At 46.0% G+C, this 21735-nt stretch overlaps 1 protein-coding gene across 2 annotated transcripts in view; it reads left to right on the top strand.

The window, feature by feature from the left end:
• TBC1D22B (TBC1 domain family member 22B) overlaps positions 1-18620 on the top strand; it is a 64365-nt gene extending 45745 nt beyond the window's left edge. The window contains exons 9-13 of one of the 2 annotated variants that reach the window (XM_036870268.1): positions 2501-2607; positions 3074-3149; positions 5438-5565; positions 5854-5949; positions 16622-17642. In XM_036870268.1, the coding sequence (XP_036726163.1) occupies positions 2501-2607; positions 3074-3149; positions 5438-5565; positions 5854-5949; positions 16622-16750 (536 nt within the window). In that variant the 3' untranslated portion in view covers positions 16751-17642. Of the gene's footprint in view, positions 1-2500; positions 2608-3073; positions 3150-5437; positions 5566-5853; positions 5950-16621 lie in introns of both variants that reach the window. The other variant, XM_036870269.1, reaches the window with a different exon arrangement.
• Positions 18621-21735: the final 3115 nt, after the last annotated feature.

Genomic DNA, 21735 nt, shown 5'->3' with positions numbered 1-21735 from the left:
AGTTGGAGGCACCTGGGTATCCATCCATGGGGGGAACGGATATGTAACGGGGTGGTGCTGTGTGTGGGGCAGTGAACTAGAGGTCTGTACAGCAACACGGAAGGATCTTAGAAATGTAAGATGAAGCAACAAGAAAAAGGAAGATTCTGAGCTGGGTCTTAGAGCCCAGTATCACTTAATTAAATTAATAGTATATATATGGCTACCCCCGACCCCACACACAAGCCCCCACTATATAGTAAGTGTTTAAGTTAGAAAAATAGAAAGATGGTATTTTCTGGAAGGATTTTTTTTTACGTGGTTTCTCAAACGGACCTTTATATATTATCTGAAGTCTTCATTTCTTCAGGCTCAGTGTTGTTTTACAAAATCTTGTTTGTTCTTTTTTGGTGGTGAAAGGCAGATGTAGTCAATGGTAGCCCCTTTTTTCTAAAATCATGTGCATTTTTTCCTGACTATAAAAATTGTTTATTGTAGAAATTTTGAATAGTAAGGCTTAAAGAAAATAAAAATTCTTTATCCCTACCACCTTGGGAATAAGCACTGTAAACCTTTGTGATCTATTTTGTCTTTCCTCTGTGATTATATAAACACATAAATATTGTATGTACAGTAGTTGAGAGTAAACCATAAATAATTTTGTACTTTACTCCTTTCCCTCAATGCTGTGACATGCTTTCCCGTGTCATTACAAATTCCTAGTAAACTTCATCTAAAATAAACTATATCGTGCCTACTGTGTGCCAGGCACTGTTGTTGACACTTTACTTGTATTAACTATGGACTTTTACACTGTTCCCAGGGTCATAGCTTTTCTGTCAAAGCACCCCGCCCTCCCCAGAAGGGTTTTTACAGCCCTTGATGTCCATTAGAAAAACGCTGTTTATACAGGATGAGAATCTGAGAGTTGTTACACATTTCCCCAAGACGGTCCAGATGTAGGTCTAAATAGAGTAATAATTCTCATAAATGAAAGAGAATACATTTCATCATATGCCCGTGTCTCTCTGCAGCACCAGGGACTGCAGTGAACACCCTGTTTTCAAAACAGGGCTCCAAGGAGATAAGCTGCGTTTGGCACAGTACTCAAGGGCCTGAACATTTCCATGTGTGGCCTCTGACAGGCATGCAGGGGCCTGTAGGTTGAGGTGGCCTGTCTTGTCCACCTCTCTCTGGCAGGAAGGAAACATCACATGGCCTCTTCCTTCTTCTAGAAGACTGTTATGTTCTCCCCGCTTGTATCTCAGACCAGATAGACAACCTCTCACTCTTGTCACTTAGTGTGGGATTTCCATGAGAGGCTAATAGGCGATCCTCTTTAAAAGAGGTCCCATGGCTAAAGAAGCTGGGGAAATGCTGGATAAGCAAGGTTAAGGAGATTTACTTAATGCAGAATGTCTAATAACTTCTCAAATCCTTTTGTGTGCTATGATCTTCGTGAATCTCCAAGATGAGGATATATAATGCAGCATTTCTCAACCATATTTGTCTGTGGAACCTTTTTTCTTGAGTATCCTATAGGATTGAGGTTTTGCAGAACCCATCTTGATAACTACCAGATTGGTGAGATTAAATCCTGGGAGCTTTCACGGGTTTGGGCCATCTTCCTTCACACACTCATCTTCACTTCTGAGTGGTGAGGCCATGGGTCTGCCTCGTCAGAACTAGAGGATTTCATCTTTAAAATGAACTATGGGGGCTACCTGATCCCACCTTTTCTCACTACCTGTAAGTGTGAGTGTGCTAGACAGTTCAGTGAATTTCTGAAATCAAGGAATTTTTCCAGACCATCTCCAGGGGGCTGGATATAGCTCTTTTTTAAAATTTATTTATTTTTATTTTATTTTTGGCTGCGTTGGGTCTTTGTTGCTGCGCACGGCCTTTTCTCTGGTTGTGGCGAGCGGGGGCTACTCTTCGTTGCGGTGCGCGGGCTTCTCATTGCGGTGGCTTCTCTTGTTGCGGAGCACAGGCTCTAGGTGCACGGGCTTCAGTAGTTGTGGCACGCGGGCTCAGTAGTTGTGGCTCACGGGCTCTAGAGCACAGGCTCAGTAGTTGTGGCGCACGGGCTTAGTTGCTCTGCAGCATGTGGGATCTTCCCGGACCAGGGCTCGAACCTGTGTCCCCTGCATTGGCAGGTGAACTCTTAACCACTGCGCCACCAAGGAAGCCCCTGGATATAGCTCTTTGAACAGGAGGCCTGAAGTATTTTTTTCCTCAAACTAAATGAACAAATGCAGTGGAAGAGGAAGATGTGTTGGCCCCAGCAAAACTGCTGTGAGAGATGGCCTGTTCAGCGTTGTAAGGAGATCCTCAAGAGCCTTCCTGGGACACGTTTGCCCACCTGACAAGGGGACGGGGAGGGCAGGCCCCTGTTCCTTGGCATCGCGTTAGCCTGGCTCTCTCCTGGCCTTAAGGACCCCGTTGAAGATACTAGACTCTGTCTTTCTCTCTCCATTTTTTGGAGAAGACCTCTGGACTTTCTTCACCTTTTGTTTTACAGAAGAGGACGTGGAGAACTTTGACGTGACCAATTTGTCTCAGGACATGCTGCGAAGCATAGAAGCCGACAGCTTTTGGTGCATGAGCAAACTGCTGGATGGGATACAGGTGAGTGGTTCTGCCCTTGTGGGACACCTGGGTTGGGGCTCCCTGAAGCCCTTTGGGTTCCTTGTTGCTCTTCTGCATCAGACAGGGCCCCCCCCACCCAGCATGGCTCCTCTCCTTTTTGGTCCATCCATCTTTACCTCGTTCATTAGCTTTACAGCTTTCAAAAGGCAATGGTCTAGTGTCCCCTGGAGCCTAAGGAAGTCTCCGTGTTGCCCTGCCTTTGTCATCAGACGGTGCCCCTCCTTTCTTCTGTGCTCCCGGGCCATGCGGTTTGCCTCCACAGCACAGGGCTCTCTTAGGCTTTCCTCACACTCTGCTGTTCTGTGAGATTCCTTTGTTCCCCATAACACTGGCACCAGCCTCGGAAAAACAGCTTGTGTTTTATAAATGTATTTCAGTGAATTTGAGGGATGGTGGCACGACTGTTTGGTACCCCTGTTCATCCTGAGTCCTATGTTGTTTGCAGGATAACTACACCTTTGCACAACCAGGGATCCAGAAGAAGGTCAAGGCACTAGAAGAGCTTGTCAGTCGGATTGATGGTAGGTTCAGAGGAAGAATTCTCTAGCAGTAGCACAGTGTGCTTCTGACACAAGCCAGTTATGCTTGTGGGCCGCCTCCTCAGCCCCCTTCCAAGCCACGGCCCTTTTCAATTCACTCTGTGCTGTTGGCACTGGCATCCTTCCGCATCTCAACCGGAAGGCGAGGTGAGAACTCTGCGGTTACGTCAAGTTCTTTTCTCTCCTTAGTTTTCTACCACTGAGTTCTGTCAGTCCTCCTTCAGCATCTCTCCTCAAATTCACTCTTTCTTCTCGATGTCCATAGCCACAGCTCTGGTCCAGCCTTGCTTGGGATTTTGCAACTTCCTCCAGAAGGACTTGCCTCCTCCATACTCTTTGCTCTTCCACACCATCTATCACACACCTGCATCTTCCCAAAGCACTGTTCTGGTCATGTCCCTCTTTTGCTCTGAAACCTCCCGTGCTCTCCATTGCTTTTAGCATCAAGTCTGTAGTCTGACCTTGTCCTTCATGCTGTGATGTGACTCAGGACTCCTGGGCTCCATGCCGGGTCCCCAGGTCTGACTGATACCCCAGCAGGACGTCCCATAGCTCCCTGTGACCTGTCTGGGTGGGGAATATGAGTCGTGGCTTCCTGAAGCAGAATGTCTCTGAGGAACAGGAGCCCTACAGTAAGTCCTTGGCTCTGGCCTGGAATCATGGAGTGTTAGAACTGAAGGCAACTCGGGAAGCCCTGCTGTTGACCGATGAGGAAACTGAGGCCCAGGGAGAGAAGTCGGAATTACTGTCACGTAGAGGTCTGACGGCGAGGTCTTCTGTTAAGAGGAATCTCTAGCACCAGTTAATTCCACCAATTACTACACAGCTGTTAAGTCCCATTGTCTGGTTTTCTATCATGGATTTTTCTGCTTCACCAAAGCATTCCCTTCCCCAGTATAGAGATTGTGTATCTTTCTCCTTTCCCAGGTTCTCTTTCCATGAAAACCTTCCCTGATTTGTTCCACTCACTCCAGCTTCCTTTTATGACTTAGGATTTCAGTCTTCCCGGCGTGTTTGATTATTTACTATTTTTATCCTGTGCATCGTATGTGGGATACTTTTAGCCTCTTTGCCTTATTGCCCTGGCCCAGCTGTTAGCTCCACGATGGGGCCCACACCCAGCTCTCCTGCATCCCTCCTGGTACAGGGCCTGTGCTAAGCTGTCTGACAAGGGCTAGGTTCCAGAGGGTCTGAGCTGTGGTTTTTGCCACTGTCTGGCCTGTCCTTTTTTTTTTTTTCCTTTTTCCAGCCCTCAAAAATACCTGAGAAATACAGGCACAGTACTTTAGGATGGTGGATTTTTAAACGCATATATCTTTATGCTTTGAGTTATCGGAGTAATACTTAATCATTACAAAAATTTAGACACTTGAGAAAAACACAGGATAAAAAGTAAAAATCCTCCCCCTTCCTTAAATTCCACTCCCCAGAAACAACCATCGTTGATAGTTACTCTTTCAAAAATTGTATTAAGTATTTGCCCCATGCAGGTGCTATTGTAAGCACTTTTATTTTCTCCTTTTATTCTCCCCCAAACTTTCTGAGGTATGGATGATTATCTACATTTATAGATTAGGAAACTGAAGAGGGTAGTGATTTTTTTTTTTTTTTAATCCTGTCAAGCAGTATTTGAGGGGCTGTCATGTAGAACAGGGGTCAGGTTTGTTTGTGTTGCTCCAGAATACTACACCAATACCAAGGGGTGGGAGTGGGGAGGAGCTAGTGTCTGCTAGTGTCGACGAGACACTTTCTGGTGAATCACTTAATACATCAGTGGGTGAGGCTGCCCTTGAGTGGAGTCGGTGAACCTCCTTCACTGGCGGTTTAAGACCCTGCTGGCTGCCATCTGTCAGGGATTCTGAAGAGGAATCCTCACTGGTGGGAGGATGGCCAAGGTGACCCGCACCGTTCTTTTCCATTCTGGCTTCTTCTCTGATGAGTAACAAGGTCAAGCAGGCAAGTGAGCCTTATGTCTCCTGCTGTATGGCTCGAGCAGCCGTGCGAAGGAAGAAAGGTGCCTAGAATATCACTGTGGGGTGTTCAAATAGTTCTACTACATGCAGGGCTGAGTAGTAACCATGCACTGTTGCTGCGAGGTGGTGGAGTCAAACGTAAAGGATGGTCAGATGCCGGTTTGGCCCCTCTGTGTCTGGCTTCTCCAGGGAGAGTGGCTGAAAAGAAATGGAAAGCACCTTTTTGGCTCATGTGACTCTTTCAGGGTCCAGTCCCCTAGGTTACTCTCAGGGGGACAATGACACTTTCTGTTTCAGAGCAGGTACATAATCACTTCCGGAGGTACGAGGTCGAATACCTACAGTTTGCCTTTCGTTGGATGAACAACCTGCTTATGCGGGAGCTTCCCCTTCGCTGCACCATCCGCCTGTGGGACACATACCAGGTATGAGGAGACCCCTGCCCTCTCCATGCCAGGCTGTCCCTGAGGCACCCAGCTCCCTGCCGGGTGTGCAGTATAGCTGCTCGGAAGTTCCCGCCACCTCCTTTCTACCTCTGTGTCTGCCTTAGCCTCATGGGCAGGGCCTCTGCTAAATCTTTTCAGGCCTCTGCTCAGCCAGCCATTAAAGGGGTGCTGTTCTGCTTTCCCACCTTGCAGAAGGATTGGCTCTGAGAGGGCTAGAGCCAGCTCCTTGTCAGGGCTTGGAGACCTAACAGTTTTTTCCCTTCCCAGTCTGAACCAGAAGGGTTCTCCCACTTTCATCTCTACGTGTGTGCAGCCTTCTTGATCAAGTGGAGGAAAGAGATCTTGGATGAGGAGGACTTTCAGGTGAGTGGCCTGGAGCTCAGCCCGCACTGGCGATGAGTGTCAGAATGGGAGTCACCCCGCTAGTGGGGCTGTGTGCATAGAAGCTACCACAGCAGGTACCTGGCTGGAAAGAGCGAAGGAGAAAGGATGCTCACAAGAGGGTGCCCTTCCCAGGTGGCAGGAAGGCACTGGGGCCCAGAGTTCTTCAGCGTGAAAGGGTCTTACTGCCAGAAAGGCTGCAGAGCAGCTGGGCGGGTCTAAGAGACCTTTCAGTCATTCGCTGACCAGCACTGGTTGAATGCCTGCAACATACTAGGCACCATTGAGGGAGTAGGACATACAGAAAGTAGGACATACAGAGAACTCTGCTCTTGTAGAGCTTACATACTGTTGGGGAGAGACTTAAAGTAAACAAAAGCCTAGTAAATAGTAAATTAAAATGAATGTTAGAAGGAGATAAGAAATATAATTTTTTTAAAGGTAGAGCAGGATAAAGGGATTATTAGGTGGTAGGGAAGGGACAGGTTGCAATTTCAAAGTAGTCAGGATAGGCTCACTGAGAAGGTGACATTTGAGCAAAAGCTGGGAGAAGGTGAGGGAGCGAGCCATGTGGACATCTGGGGATCTGCGGGGAGAGCGTCCAGGCAGGAGGAACAGGCTTGCAGAGGCCATGGGGTCGCAATGTGCCTGGGCTGTTGGTGGAACCATGATGGTGGCCAGTGTGGCCTGGAGCAGAGTGGCCCAAGGGAAGAGTAGGAAGAAGTGAGGCCAGAGAAGTCACAAGGGACCCAGATCACGGAGGACTTCGTAGCCAGAGTAAGGACTTTGGCTTTTACTCTGAGTGGAAGGGGAGCCATAAGAGGGTCTTGAGCAGAGGAGGGACATGATCTGACTTACGGTTTCAGAGGTTCACTCTGGTGTGGACTGCAGGTGTGGGCAAGGCTGGAAGCAGGGAGACGACCCAGGAGGCTAGTGTAAGTCGTCCAGGTAACACACGAGAGTGGCTTGGACCTGGATGGTGGAGTGGAGGTGTGACAAGCGGCCTGAGCTTGGATATAGAGCCAACAGGAATTCCTGAGGAATTGTGTGTCGAGTATGACAAAGGGATGAGTCAGGGTGGCTTTGCAGTTTGTGAGAAGCTGTAGGAGGAGCACGTTTACGGAGGAAGATCAGGAGTTCAGTTTTGGGCATGTCGAATTTTAAATGCCATTAGACATCCGAATGGAGAGGTAGCATAGGGAGATAAACCTTAGGGGTCTGGAGTCGAAAGAGAGAGCAGTCTGGACTGGACATGTATGTTTAGGAGCCTTTGGCTAGATGGTCTTTAAAGCCAGCGCCTTGCATGAGATCCGAAGGAGGTGGGAGTGGACAGGGGAGAGAAGAGGGCCAGGCCTGAGCCCTGCACCCTTCTACACAAGAGGTCAGGGAGGCGAGGCAGACAGGCAAGGAGGCAGGGGGGTGACCAGTGGGAGCCCAGCGTCCTGGAACCCGAGGTGGGGGATGTGAAGAAGACTGAAGAGGTGGCGGAAGCCAGGCAGCTGCTGCAGGGGGCCCAGGACAGGGGGACGGGGAGTGGGGATAGAGGAGACAGGTTGCCAGGCTCTGCCATCTGCAGAGAGAGAGGCCTGAAGGCAGTTCATGGTCGTAATCTCTGGGGGTGGCAGTGGGCTTTTGTTTTCCTGCTTTGTGCATTGCTGAACTGAGGGGTTTGGGGGTTGTTTTTGTTTTTGTTTTTTTAATTTATTTTTATTTATTTATTTTTGGCTGCACTGGGTCTTCGTTGCTGCACGCGGGCTTTCTCCAGTTGTGGAGAGCGGGGGTTGCTCAGCAGTTGTGGCGCACGGGCCTAGCTGCTCCGCAGCATGTGGGATCCTCCCGGGCCAGGGCTCGAACCCGTGTCCCCCGCACTGGCAGGCAGACTCCCAACCACTGCGCCACCAGGGAAGTCCCTTTGTTTTTGTTTTAATGGGTATATATTCCTTTTGAAAATGGGAGGGGAAAAAGCCAGAGGAGGTTGAATGTTTTTCTAAGTTCTAACCAATACCGTAGGTGTTCTCAAGAACGGCAGCATCTCCAGGTGACCCCCGGGGAAGTCCCACTCTGTAACTGGTGTTAGGTGGTTAGAGCACAGAAGCCTGTTCAGCAGATAAATGGAAAGACAGGACCCGATTTGCCCAAGGAAGGGCTTTGGAAGAAAAAAGGAAAGAGTGGGCTTCTGTGAGTAGGTGGTAGCTACGGGGCCAAGGCTGCAGGCAGCGGATAAAGAGCCACAGCTTCTGCCAACCAGCAGCATGTGTGACGCCCTAGGATAAATGAGGACAAGGGGCTGGACTGGCCACGTGCTGGGCGAGCTGTCAGTTTTGATAATGTGGTTGAGGTGGAGCAGGATATCGAGAGCACGACGTCTAATTTGGTTATCATGAGCCAGGCTCAGAGGGCCTTGTCATATGTGATAAAAGTGCTTCCGAGATTAGCTCAGGGAGGTGGACGTGATTCCTGGAATGGCTTTTAGCCATTCACAATATCGATAGAGTATAGGACAATAGTCTGTGACTTTAAAACTCTGGTAGACATGGAGGTATTCTATGCTGGGTAGCATATTCGATTATCTGATGGATCTGAGGTCTTTCTGCACTAACCCACAGAATGACAGTGGACTTTTTGTCAGCTTATTAGCACCTCAGCTAGTCCTACTCATAGAGGAGTCTCCCCTCTTTCCTTTAGACAAAACAGAATGGGTGATTAAAGTTCCTTCCAACTCCATAGTTCTATAATTCTATGAATAATAAAAGAAAAACTGCACCTGGCTGTGTTAGGATAGATGAGCGGTGTCCCTTAGGAGACAGAAGCATGGCACGGGTGTGAGGAACAAGGGCAGAAGAGCGTTCTGTGGGGTTGTGAGATGCTGTTCTGTGACCTCTGTAGAGAAAGAAGGCCCATACATCCTAACTGCTAAAGGGCTGCCTGCAATTAAATCACTGCAGAGGGAGCTCCGTCAGTGAATACAGGTATCCCAGAGAGCCAAACAGGCCTAGCCTGGGGGAGAGAAGTTTTTAGGGCTAAAAGCTGAGTGACTCGAAGAAAAACCAGGTGAAGTAGCTGCAGGTATAAAAGTTAGAGTTGTGGCAGTTTCAGCAGACCGGCCATGTATCACCCTTAAAGAGCAGAGAAGGGGAGCCAGCTGAGGGTATAGGGTGAAGCAGCAACCCTCCTTCTAAAGTTGGGGACTGTGCAGAATAGTACAGTGGTTAAGCCACGGTCTCTGGGGCCAGTCTGCCTGGTGTCAAATCCTAGCTCTGCCATTTTTCTAGGTGTGCAACCTTAAGCATGTAAATTGGCCCTCTATGCCTCAGTTTTCTTACCTGTAAAATGGGGATGAGAGTACTTACCTCCTAGGACTATTATGAGGATTATACAAATCACTACATGTGAAGCTGTTAGAATGGTATACTTTGCATATGGCCCTCAAAACAGTGAGCTTATTATCAGTAATATTACTTCCTGCAATGTACTCTGAGTCCGGGGAGCAGTGAAGTGAAGACAGCTTTAGAAACCCAAGTCTCTAAGTGGTTTTAAACTTACCTGAGTAAACCGTGCTGGGCTAATCCTGGGTGAAACCAAGCTGGATGACCAAATGGGGCTGGAGAGGAGGTGTTCAGAGGGTGCAGGGGCAAAGGGCGGTGCCCCAGCTGTGGTGAGAGTGCCCAGAAGAAAGGCACCTGCCTCTCCCTAGCTGGGCGATTGTCTGGGGTCTGCCTGGGAGAGGGGACCAAAAACTGACACAGGAGGCTCACTTTAAGAGGTTTCTGGGACTTCCCTGGTGGTCCAGCGGTTGGAACTCTGCACTCCCACTGCAGGGAGCATGGGTTTGATCCCTGCTCAGGGAACTAGGATCCCACATCGCAGCGTGGCCAACAACAACAAAAAAAAGAAGTTTCCTTCCTGAGACCTCTGAGCAAGGGAACCTCAGGCGTGTCCGTGCACAGGTGCTGTAGGGGCAGAATGGCCCCATCCTCTGGGCCATAGGCTGCTTCAAATGAGAGCTTCCAGCAGATCTGCACCAAGGCTCTTTCATGGTAGAGGGGGCCTCAGTGATTCTGGCCCTCAGCCTGGGCTGGCGTAATAGAATAATGGTGATAATGTTAGGTTGCATCTTGTGAAATTATTTGTATAGGTCAAAACAATCAAGTATTGGCAATTTAATAAGGTTCAATCTAATAATAACTAATTCTTAGTACTTTTAATGTACCAGGCACTATCCTAAATGTCTCTCTGTGTTAATTCATTGCAACAGTCCCACAAGATAAGTTGTAATTACTACCCCCATTTCACAAATGGGGAAACTGAGTCACGGAGAGATTGACTAGGCCAAGATCACCCAGGGAGTAAGTGTAGAGACCTGGAATCTGTGCTCTGGGCATGGATTATGCTCTGATGCCTCTCCCTCAGGGCCTGGCCAGGCACTTCCTGGGGCACGTGAGCTCGGTTTACGTGGTACCTGCTCACGGGCAAGGTTCTTCCTCCCCCTCCCCCTCCTCCATTATTATGGAGGTAATAATTTCCTAGATACATTATTTTATGTAAGTCAGAGAGACCAGGCACTTGAGCAAATGCCTGGTCACCTGCAGCCTAAAACGTCGCCTCGGGAAAAGCAGCATCTTTGAGAGTCTAGGAGAGCATGGGACCCCACAGATGGCTAAGAAGTGATGTTGAGAAGCCCCGCGCAGGGAACTCTAAGACTAATAACCACAGTTCCTTTAAATACATAAAAAGGGAACTGGCAGAGGAGTTGTGGGACCAGCTGATGACTCTAAACCAGAGTAGCAGCTCGTCTCAGAATCCTTTGCTTTCATCTTATGGAAGAAAACCTCGGAGAGATTCCCACTCTGAAAGTGACTTTTGTAGGAGATAGGTCAGAGTTATTAAATGAAATAGTGCTAAGTCCGTGGGATGTTCCAGGCCTAAATAACAAACTAAATGTAAATAAATCCGTTGAACCAGATGGCGTCCACCCACCACTTCTGCAGGAACTCAAGGGTAGGATTGTGAAACATTGCCCAAATGCAGGCCCCATCTTCACAGAGATCCAGTAAATTGCCAGTTTGAATCCTGCCCAGAAGAAGGGTTCAGAGACAACGCTGGGACCTAAAGATCTTCCACCAAGAACAAGCTGGTGTGAGAAAGGGCACGATTCCTCAACATGTAAACAAAACAAACATTGGAGGGGGACTCAGCTTTCTCTGGTGGGGGAACTTGCTAAAAGTACTAGGTGCTTTGACACCAGGGAAGCCTATGAATACGTTTGACTGAAAAAGTTTGCATACCAGGACATGTTTTTGAAAGTTTTTATTGAGACCAAGGGAATTGTTTTGCTACCTCACTGATTCTCAAAACAAGAGGGATTTGTTTCAAAATACTTATTTGACTAGGAGAGTATTTTTACATGCCTGAATACACTTAACGTTTGCAAAGAATGTTCCAGTATTGCTAGGTGATTCTGTATACAGTGTCATATTTAATAGTATATATTTAATGTGATCTGTAAGTTCTTTGCTGGTAATTATTACTCATCCTCTTTGGTTGTCCTTGGCCCTTATTACCGAGTAAAATTAATCAACTCTTCCAGATTTCCTTCAAACAGCCTCTTCTATGACTTCTTTTCTTTTCATTCCTTCTCCATCATGCCCCACTTTTCTTACTCCAGGCATGCAGCATATAGTATAGTGGTTATGAGCACAAGCTCTAGAACCAGATTGCCTGGGTTCCAATCCCAGCCTAGCACTACGCTCTGACCCCAGGCAACTTCCTTAACTTCTGTGCCTCAGTTTCCTCATCTGTAAGATGGAGGTAATAATATGTGCCTCATAGAGTTGATGTGAGGATTAAATGTGGTAGTAGAGTACGTGTGAAGAACCCCATCTGGTGAGTAGTAAGTGCTCAGTAAATGATAATTACCATTATGCAGACTATTATCTTTCATGGTCCCCCTCTTCCTCATCAATTCTTCCATCTGTTGGACATTCTCTAATGACTTTCCCCTGCATTTTTTTCTTACCAAGGCCTCTTTGCTTGTTACCTACTACCCCTTCTCCTTTGGCCCCCTTGTCTAATTGTTGTCTTCCCCCCACCCCCTCACACATGGCTCAGATTCTTCCTCTGCAATATTCAGTTTCCTTTGGAATCTGTGGATTCTCAGAAGGTACCTTTTTCAGCCATTTCGAGCTTTTCTTTTCTGAAAGCCGTTGCCCCCTTCTGTTAACGTGGAAACACTCTCTGCTGTTTGCCCCACAAGCTGTCTTCTCACAGCTGTAGTGTTTCACCTGACTGCATGTTATGCTTAGTGCTCCCATGAGCTGGCTTTGTAACAAATGTTCAGTTGTTCCCCACCCTAGCAGTGTCTCTTCTCTACCCCTTGATTAAAGCACCTGATTTGTGATTAACACCTTCTTTCCCCACACATGATAATTTGGTTTCTACTTCTTTATCCCTAATTTATCAATGCATGGGCAGGGTTCCCATTGTTACAGCATTGTGTGGGCGGTGCAGTTCCTAGGCATGGCCACCAGGTGGCAGAATGGTTCCTCCATCTAAGCCTCCCTGCCCTTGGGAGAGGTGGGAGGTTGACTTGGTCAGGGGAAGAAATATTTCAAGGCTTCTGGGAGGTTTTTAGCAAGACTAGAAGAATTGGAAATTACAGGTAGAGCTTCTCCTATCAAAGAATATTCTCTTCTAGAGAGGTCACCCCTTTGTTGGTTATTTTTGCTTGTCAATTATGCAAGTGTGTGTAACCATTATAGAAAAATTAGAAATACCAATAAGCAAAAAGAAAAAATAAAAAGTTACCTGAAATCTTACCACACAAAGGTGATATATCTCCTTCCAGACATTTTGCCATGCAAATCCATATGAATAAAAACATATTGTATGTACGTAACTGTTAATGGAAACATTTTGTATATGTTGTTTTTGTAACCTCTTTTTATCACTGTACAAAATATAGTGGGTGTTCTATAATGTCAGAAAACATAAATCTATATGATTTTCCCCATTTTTGTATTTTTTTCACATTACATGAGTACATGCTTGTACAAAAATTGTGAAAACATTAAAATAATAACTTGAGTGCAGGGTTTTCCAATTTACAGATTTATCTTTTTTTTTTTTGGCTGCGCCACACAGGCCCTCGGCAGTGAAAGTGGCAGTGAAAGCGTGGAGTCCTAACCACTGGACCACCAGGGAATTCCCTTGACTTATGGCTTTGAGTTCTGTTCTCAGGCTTGGAAATCTCAGGGACAGGAGTTACAATTAACTAAGTTTGTTGAATGAGAGTATTCAGTGCTGGTAGAAATCTAGGGAAATGAGCATTTTTCTGAGTGAGCTTTAAGTACCTTTGAAATGTTCATGCCCTTTGATACAGTAATTGCATTCCTAGGAATTTAGCCCACGGAAATCATCTAAAATATGGCTTTTTGCACAAGGCTGTTCATTGTAATTTCATTATAGTGAAAACCCAGAAATGATTAAATGCTCAAAGCAGGAACATGTAAATTATGGTACATCTGCATCATGGAAAATTCTTTGGCCGTTGAAAATGTCTAAAAGGAGTTTTTAATATTAGAGGAAATGCTTATGATAAATGCTAAACAGATTCAAAATTATTTTGAGAAAGTATTTCAACTGTGTAAAATGTGCAGAAGAACTAGAAGGAAATATGCCAGAATCTTTAAACGTGGCTTCCTCTTGATTATGAAGTTAAGGGTAATTTATTTTCTGAGTTTCTACTTTTTACAAAGTAAACAAAACTTTAAACTTCCAGAGAATGTGTATTACTCGAAAAAAAATTTTATAAGTAGGTAATATACAAAGACTTTATTGTAATAATTGAAAACAAGGGGACGTATGATGAGAAAAAGTGGAAGTCTCCCATCCCCAAAGGTAACCACTGTTAACAGTTTACCACTTAGCCTTCTAAAAATTTTATATACCTATGTACATATACAAACATATAGTTGTGTTTTTTCTTTTACCTCAGTGGGATCGTACTATGAGTATTTTTCTGCAACTTGCTTGTTCCTCCCCACCCCCGCCAAAATGTCTTTGATATCTTTGCACCTTGGCACATGTAGTCCTGCTTCATTTTACAGGTGATGCCTTGTACTTCATGATTTGGATAAGTGGTTTATCTAAGTGTCCCACACTGACAGACACTTCCCTCGTGTCCTTTTCCCCACTATTTGAAGCGATGATGCGGTGCAGACCCTTGTACAGGAGTGCGAATATTTCCTGAGGAGAGGTACATAGAAGTTGAGTTGCTGGATCAGAGACCATGTGCATTTCTGGTTTTTTGTTTTGGTTTGGTTTTGGTTTGTTTGTTTGTTTTGGCCGCACTGCCACAACTTGGCGGGATCTTAGTTCCCTGACCAGGGATCGAAACCGGCCCCCCGGCAGTGAAAGCTCCAAGTCCTAACCACTGGGCCAGCAGGGAGTTCCCTGCATTTCTGGTTTTGATAGATGTGGCCTGTGTTTGTTAAGATGATATACACTTGTCTCTTGAAACCAAGACCAGAGAATAACAGTGGCGTAAAACAAGGTAGTTGTTTACTTCTCTTCAACTAACAGTCTGAGCGTAAGAGTCCAGGGCTAACAGGCTCACATGGCTCCAGAGTAGCAGGGACTCGGATTTCTTCTCTCATGTTGCTCTGCCGTGTTCAACACATAGCTTTATTCTTACGGTCTAAGATGACCACTTCTGCTCCTCCATTCATAGCCATTTTCTAGGAAGGAGAGAAGGGTAAGCTTAGGGCAGAACCCAGGAGTTACACTGTCTCCAAAATTGGCCAGAACTTAATCATGCTGGCCATACGTAGCCTTGATGTGCTTAGGCAGCTTTGTGCCCCGCTAAATTTCTATTACTAAAGGAAGAAATTTTATAAAAGATACGCAGGACCTCTACACTGAAAACCACAAAGCATTGCTGGATGGTGCGAATCAGCCAAAGGCAGGGTTCTAGCATGTTGGTGGGCCCTTGATATTTTATATATATCTATTCGCATCTGTTTTTTCCATTTGGTGGTTTTCCTTTTTTTCTTACTGATTTGTAGGTACTCCTATTTTTATTGTGGATATTAACCTTTTGTCTTTTATAAGTGTTATATTTTCTTACAGTCAGTTTCTTATATTTCAACCTTGTTTTTGTGCCTCCACATATTGAGGTTTCAAAATTGTATCAAGTCTGTCAGCCTCTTTTTGTCTCTGGGTTTTGTCTTGCTACTATTTCTTTAATAATCAGAAAAATAAGAAGAATATCCAGTTCAGAAAGAAGACAGAGAAAGAACACAGAGTAGCAGCAGAAGCATGGGTAGCTAAATTACAGAGATAACCTAAAGTCTCACATTCATTTTTTTAAAAATTTATTTAATTAATTTATTTATTATAAATTTATTTATTTTATTTATTTATTTTTGCCTGCGTTGGGTCTTCGTTGCTGCGCGCGGTCTGTCTCTAGTTGCGGCGAGTGGGGGCTACTCTTCGTTGCAGCAGGTGGGTTTTCCATTGCGGTGGCTTCTCTTGTTGGCAGAGCACGGGCTCTAGGCGCGCGGGCTTCAGTAGTTGTGGCACGTGGGCTCAGTAGTTGTGGCTTGCGGGCTCTAGAGCGCAGGCTCAGTAGCTGTGGCGGACGGGCTTAGTTGCTCTGCAGCATGTGGGATCTTCCCGGACCAGGGCTCGAACCCATGTCCCCTGCATTGGCAGGCGGATTCTTAACCACTGCGCCACCAGGGAAATCCTCACATTCATCTTTTACTCTAATATCCTCTTTAACAGGCTCTCTCCATGGAGCTGTTTGAGGGACCTGGGCTTTGAAAACAATAAGATTTAGATAGGGAGAGGAGAAAAGAGGAGGTGTTCCAAGCGAAAGGAACAACCTAAATTAAACCCTGGAGGCACAGATAAATGTGGCTGAAGTGGACCTGGCTGGATGAGGCTCATATATTGGGAACAGTGGGAAATCAGCTGGACAGGTTGGTTGAGGAGAGTCTTTGGAGAACAGGGCAGAAGATAAATAAAGTGATTACAAGTGAACACTGGGATTCAGAGAAAGATGTCAAATGCAAAAGGGTACATAGCAGCCTTATCAATAACGGTTTTGTTTTGGTTTTTTTCCTTAAAGGAAACAAGTATCTAATAAAAGGGAAAAAGGGAAACGGTTGAGTCAATTAGGGTATAGCCACATGCTAGAATACTGACATTGAGAATAATCATTTTTGAAGGCTGCATGGAAAAACACAAAAATTATAGTAAAAAAGGATGGTTAAAAAGCATGTAAAATCATAATTATGATTACAGCTATTTAAAGAAATATGCATGTGAAAAAAGGCTGAAAAGGAATACTTTGAAATTAAGAGAGGTATATTTGGATGATGAGTGATTATTTTTCTCTTTTAAAGATCCTTATTTATTGTTGTCATTCTCTATTTATAATATTATTAAAGAGGCAGGTGTTAGTGGATCAGAGACTCAGCAGAGGCTATTCAAGGCTTCCTGAAGGTGAATTAGGGGCCAAGGGCTGTGTGCCGCCTGGGAGGAGGGAGATCAGACCCTTGGGATGCATGACCCAGGAGAAGGGGCTCCATTCCAGGGCCTGCTGGTCCCTTGGTCAGTGATAAAATGATGAAAGTCCTTTCTTGCATTCCAGGGTCTCCTCATGCTGCTACAAAACCTACCTACGATACACTGGGGCAACGAAGAGATTGGGCTGCTCCTCGCTGAGGCGTATAGACTCAAGTACATGTTTGCCGACGCCCCCAATCACTACCGCCGATAGGTGCTGTCTCCCCGCGGGGACCCAGACTGCCCCCATCTCTGATGGCAATCTGATCACTGTGGCCACTGTGCGAGCCGTGGACCCCGGCCAGGAACCACTCCTGCTGTAAAAAGCTCACATCCGCCGCCCAGGTCTTAACTTTTTGGCGTGCCTGTCCGCCACTCCATGTCTCCAGATGGCTCTCCTGGACCACTATCAGTATTCCATGACGTGTGGATGGGCCCAGCTCTGGGAGAGGACAGAAAAGGAGGTACAGGGTTGTCCGCCCCTTTAAAAGAAACTGGACAGAAGAAGGGGAAGGCTCAGGGTCTCAAGTCACATTGCCCTACACGGACTGGCTGTCTCTTGCCTCCCAGCTCCAACTGATACTGTTGCTTTTTCGTGACATAGTTTGATTTGCTCACAGGTCAAAAACGCCTTATGTTTTCAAAAGACTCCTGGCCCCTCCCCTCTACCCCCAATTCCTAGCCTTTCTCCTTCTGCCCAAGTCTGAGCCAGTGAGGGGCAGCTTTTTAAGACCATTGTTCTCAGATGGAGGAAGCACTGGATGTTTATAACTCTGGGAAGAGGCCTACACCCAAGGGCTGGGAATTTCATTTTTCCTTTTCTCACCAGACATCTGTATGTGTGCCTGCGTCTGTGTGTGTATGTGTGTATACACACCCATCAGCATTTAGTTACACGTCTGAATGTCTGTGTCCAGACTATCCCCATTGCAACCAGCTGGGAAGGGCCCCAGTGACGACATACACAAGCATCCCTTGAGAAGGATCAGGGCAGGGGAGGGAGAAGGGGCTTTTTACCTCTCCAGACCCTTTTTCCATGATGACCCACTCCAAGATATTATGTGTAAATTGTGTTATTATGTATATGGGTAAAGATGTATAAATATATGTCTTCTTTGTAGCAGATATGATTTTATATTTATAATGTGCATCAACATGTGAAAGCAATCTAGGTCACTAGCACAAATGAAGTTGCCAGGCAGGTGGCTTCAGCACCTCCAGGTTGGTTTCTGGGTGCCCTCCTGTGAGGGAAGTGAATGGGAGTCTGCTAGAGTGAGCACAGCCAAGCAGATGGAGCTGCTTTGAAGACCGGGTGGCAGCCAACCCAAGCATCAGTGTCTCAGAGTTTTTCTCTCCCCGCCCCCCCCCGCCCCTCAATCCCTGCCCCAGGCCTTTGTGGAGCATCTGCTGTGCTCCTTACACGTCTTCAGCGGTCAGAGCTCCCCACCCTTCACCCCTAGCAGCCTCCCAGAGAGAGGACTACAGAGGCAGAAGCCCTTCTGCATGTTTCAGCCCCCGCCTTTCCCCTGGAAGCTGGGGAGGGCTTTTGTTTTTACATTTTTAAGTCAGCATTGTATTCAAGACAGAAGCTGTGACTGACTGTCAGTGCCAAGGAGAGGGGTTCCTGTGTGTCCCTGGGGTTTTGGGCTCTTCCCAGAGAGAGGTGTTCGGTGTCCCCCACTGTAACCATCGCACCCCACACAGCTCATGAGATGTGTGACCTGCGTTGGATGTTGGGTGTTTGGTAGTGAAGAGGTGGCAGGCAGCCGGCACCCGCGTGGAAAGCCAGGCAGTTTTCCCCTGTGGGTAAGGCCCTGAGTCTGCCAGTGAAGCCCACCACACTGGCATGTTACATTTCTCATCGGGAGCTGTTTCTCAGGCGTTCTTTCTAGCCCTTTCCTTTTCCCCTTCAGTGTGCCTCAATAGTCTCCTTCACAGAGTGAGAGGGCTGGGATCCTCCCTCGATGGACTAACTAAAGAAAGACACTTGTGTTCCCAAGTGGTGGTTTTATTTTTTTAGTTTTTATGTTTGTATGGGAAATTGTGGATAAAGTGAAAGAATTGTAAATAAACAGTGTATTTCCTCCTCCACTGCTGATTTTTCTGCCATGGATTTGTGTAACCTGGAACCTAACGTCTCCTTTTCTCAGGTTCTTCGTGCTGACGCCAGTAAGTACGGGGGAGAAGCCTTCTGTAGGGCAGGCAGGGGACCAACAGAAGATAAGGCAGCCTCGGAGGATGCGGCAAACACTCGCCGAGCACCTCCTCTGTGCAGGACACTGTGGAAACTACAACAATGAGTAACGTGGTCCCTCCTAGCTGATGTTTATAGGGCGCCTTGCCGTGCGCCAAGCACTGTGAAAAACACTTGAGGATTATTTAATTTATCCAAAAAGGAGTATATAATGTAATGGAGGTTAGAAAATGGACTAGAATTTCAGTGCTGTATGAAAGCCTACAGATATCTAGCTCAACAACCCTCACTGTTCACAGAGGAAAACCCAACCCAAGGCCAAGGAAGGGAGCATCGGAATGAGAACTAGAGGACAGGTCTTCCAGCTTACCTGCACTGTGTTTTTCCCACCAAATCATGCAGAACTCAAATGTTTTCCAAGACTGGCCCTCCATTTAGGGTTTTCATTAAGGTTTTGGTTTTGGGGTTGTTGGTTGTTTTTGTTTGTTTGTGTTTTGTTTTGTTTTGTTGGTTGGTTGGTTTTTCTCTTGGTAACCTTACTGTGAAACGTCTCAAGGAAGGCAGTTGACTGCACTTTTCTTCTACAAAGAATAGGTTGGAATGGTGGTTTCTCCACCCAGAACGTCTTCCTGGGAATCCCTGGAGAGTGTTTCTTGGTTTCAGTCATTAGGAGCTATATTAGGATTAGATTCAGCTACATGTAACACAAACCAAAAATAACAGCAGGGTTTACACAACATGGGAATTTACTTCTCCCTACCATGAAAGTCCAGAAGTAGGCAACCCAGGGCTGGTGTGCTGAGTCTGTTTCACAAAGTCTTTAGGAACCTGGACTCCTCCAGGTCTTCATGGTCAAGGTGGCAGCTAGCACTCCAGCTACTACATCCACTTTCCAAGCAACAAGATGGATTAAAGAAAGGAGACATAAAAGAGTGCAGGAAGTGTGTGAGCAGTGTTCTATAGAAGGTTCCTGAAGGCTGCTTCATAATATCTCCTCTTACAACTCACAGGCTAGGACTTAGTCCCATAGTAGGTCACACCTAGTTGCAAGGGAGGTTGGGGGATTAGTCTATTCCAGGCCACCATTTGCCTGGCTCAGAATCAGTATTCTATACCATGGAGGAAGGGGAGAACAGATACTAGGATTCAGGTAGCAATCTGTACAATAAGAACTTAACGAAAATAAGTTGAAAATGGAGACCAGACTTTCCCATAAGCATATGGGGGTGGGGGGTAGATCTGACTGAAATTCAAGTGATTGTTCACGATTAACCTTAGAATTTAACCTTTTTCATAAAACATGGACAGTTGGGACTTCCCGGGTGGCACAGTGGTTAAGAATCCGCCTGCCAATGCAGGGGACACAGGTTCGAGCCCTGGTCCGGGAAGATCCCACGTGCCGCAGAGCAGCTAAGCCCATGGGCCACGACTACTGAGCCTGTGCTCCTAGAGCTCGTGCTCTGCAACAGGAGAAGCCACAGCAATGAGAAGCCCATGCACCGCAACGAAGAGTAGCCCCCGCTCGCCGCAACTAGAGAAAGCCCGTGCACAGCAATGAAGACCTAATACAGCCAATAAATAAATTAATTAAAATTAACAAAATGAAACAAAACATGGACAGTATTTCTACTTGGTGTTATTTGGACCAAGACCATTAATTGTTCCTGAGGCTGGTAGAGAAAATAACTGACCTGGACTAGCCTTCATTCAAAAATTCTGTTTTTCATTTATGTAGGAAGTTAATCATTTTCTGAAATATGTTTGATCATGATTAGGAAATTGGTGAAAACTTGCAAACTAATCCTGGCATACTTTGACCTGTAGTTTATCTATTCTCTCTGCGATCAAAACCTCTACGGTTCTACTTAAGTAGGCCTTACCTCTGTTTTTATTCGTCTGTGAGGGGACAGTGGCACAGATTCTTCGAATAGTGACCTCATTTGCTCCTAGAGGCATGAATCTCATTTTGAGCTTTTGGCTTGTCTTGGATTGGACTTTCCATGTCAAACAGCTTTGTAAAGCTTCAAGGATTGGAGTCAGAACCTAAGGCCCAGTAACTGAGCTCTTCATACCTCTCCTCAGGACTTCCAATATTCCCTTACCAGTTGGAGACAGTTTTGATTTATTAGACTCACGATGGAAAAGATGAGATTCACAGAGGATCAGCGAACATAAAGCACATTGTACAAGACCTGACTCTTTGGAGCCTGTGCCAGCTTGCCAGGATAGCCACAGCTACAGCCGATCAGAGCATCCCCTTATTTTGGCAAAGGCTGAATTAGAATTATTGGAAGCAAGGAGAATCCCTGTTGAGTTTGATTCAGCAGGTGGTTTGTGAACTGTGGCTTCTGGGTGATGAATGTGAAAGTCCCTGCTTGAACTGATAGCTGAGGTGGGGAGTCTGGGAGCCAGACTCTGGGGACTCACTGCTTTTGCTGTTGGGATACCAAGCTTGTCTCTGTAGTGACCCAAACACACCTGTCCTACCCCACCCAGCTATCCAAGAGAGGAAAACCCAGACCTTCTCTTCAAGCCACTGGTCTCTAAAATTTTTCTCCATCCCTTTAACCTATGTCTTTATATTTAATGTGGGATTCTTAGAGACAGGATATCGTTGGGTCTTATTCTCCAATCCAGTCTGATAATCTCTCTTTTTTTTAAATTTTTTTTAATTTTTGCATTTAGACCATTTACAGGGAATTCCCTGGCGGTCCAGTGGTTAGTACTCTGCACTTCCACTGCAGGGGGCACAGGTTCCATCCCTGGTTGGGGAACTAAGGTCCTACATGCCACACGGTGCAGCCAAAAAAATGAAAAATAAAAATAAAAATATAGACTTTTTACGAATGATATGGATGTGGTTGGATTTAGGTCTACCATTTTATTTGTTTTCTGTTCCTGTCTGTCCCCTTTCCTGCCACTTCTTGGATTATTTGAATATTTTTTAGTATTTCATTTTAATATATCTATTGACTTTTGGTTATATCTCTGTACTTTTTAAGAGG

The sequence above is a fragment of the Balaenoptera musculus genome, chromosome 11, assembly GCF_009873245.2.
Source record: "Balaenoptera musculus isolate JJ_BM4_2016_0621 chromosome 11, mBalMus1.pri.v3, whole genome shotgun sequence".
NCBI lineage: Eukaryota > Metazoa > Chordata > Mammalia > Artiodactyla > Balaenopteridae > Balaenoptera > Balaenoptera musculus.
The sequence above is the reverse complement of the archived record's forward strand: the minus strand, read 5'-3'. Positions and strand labels throughout refer to the sequence as shown.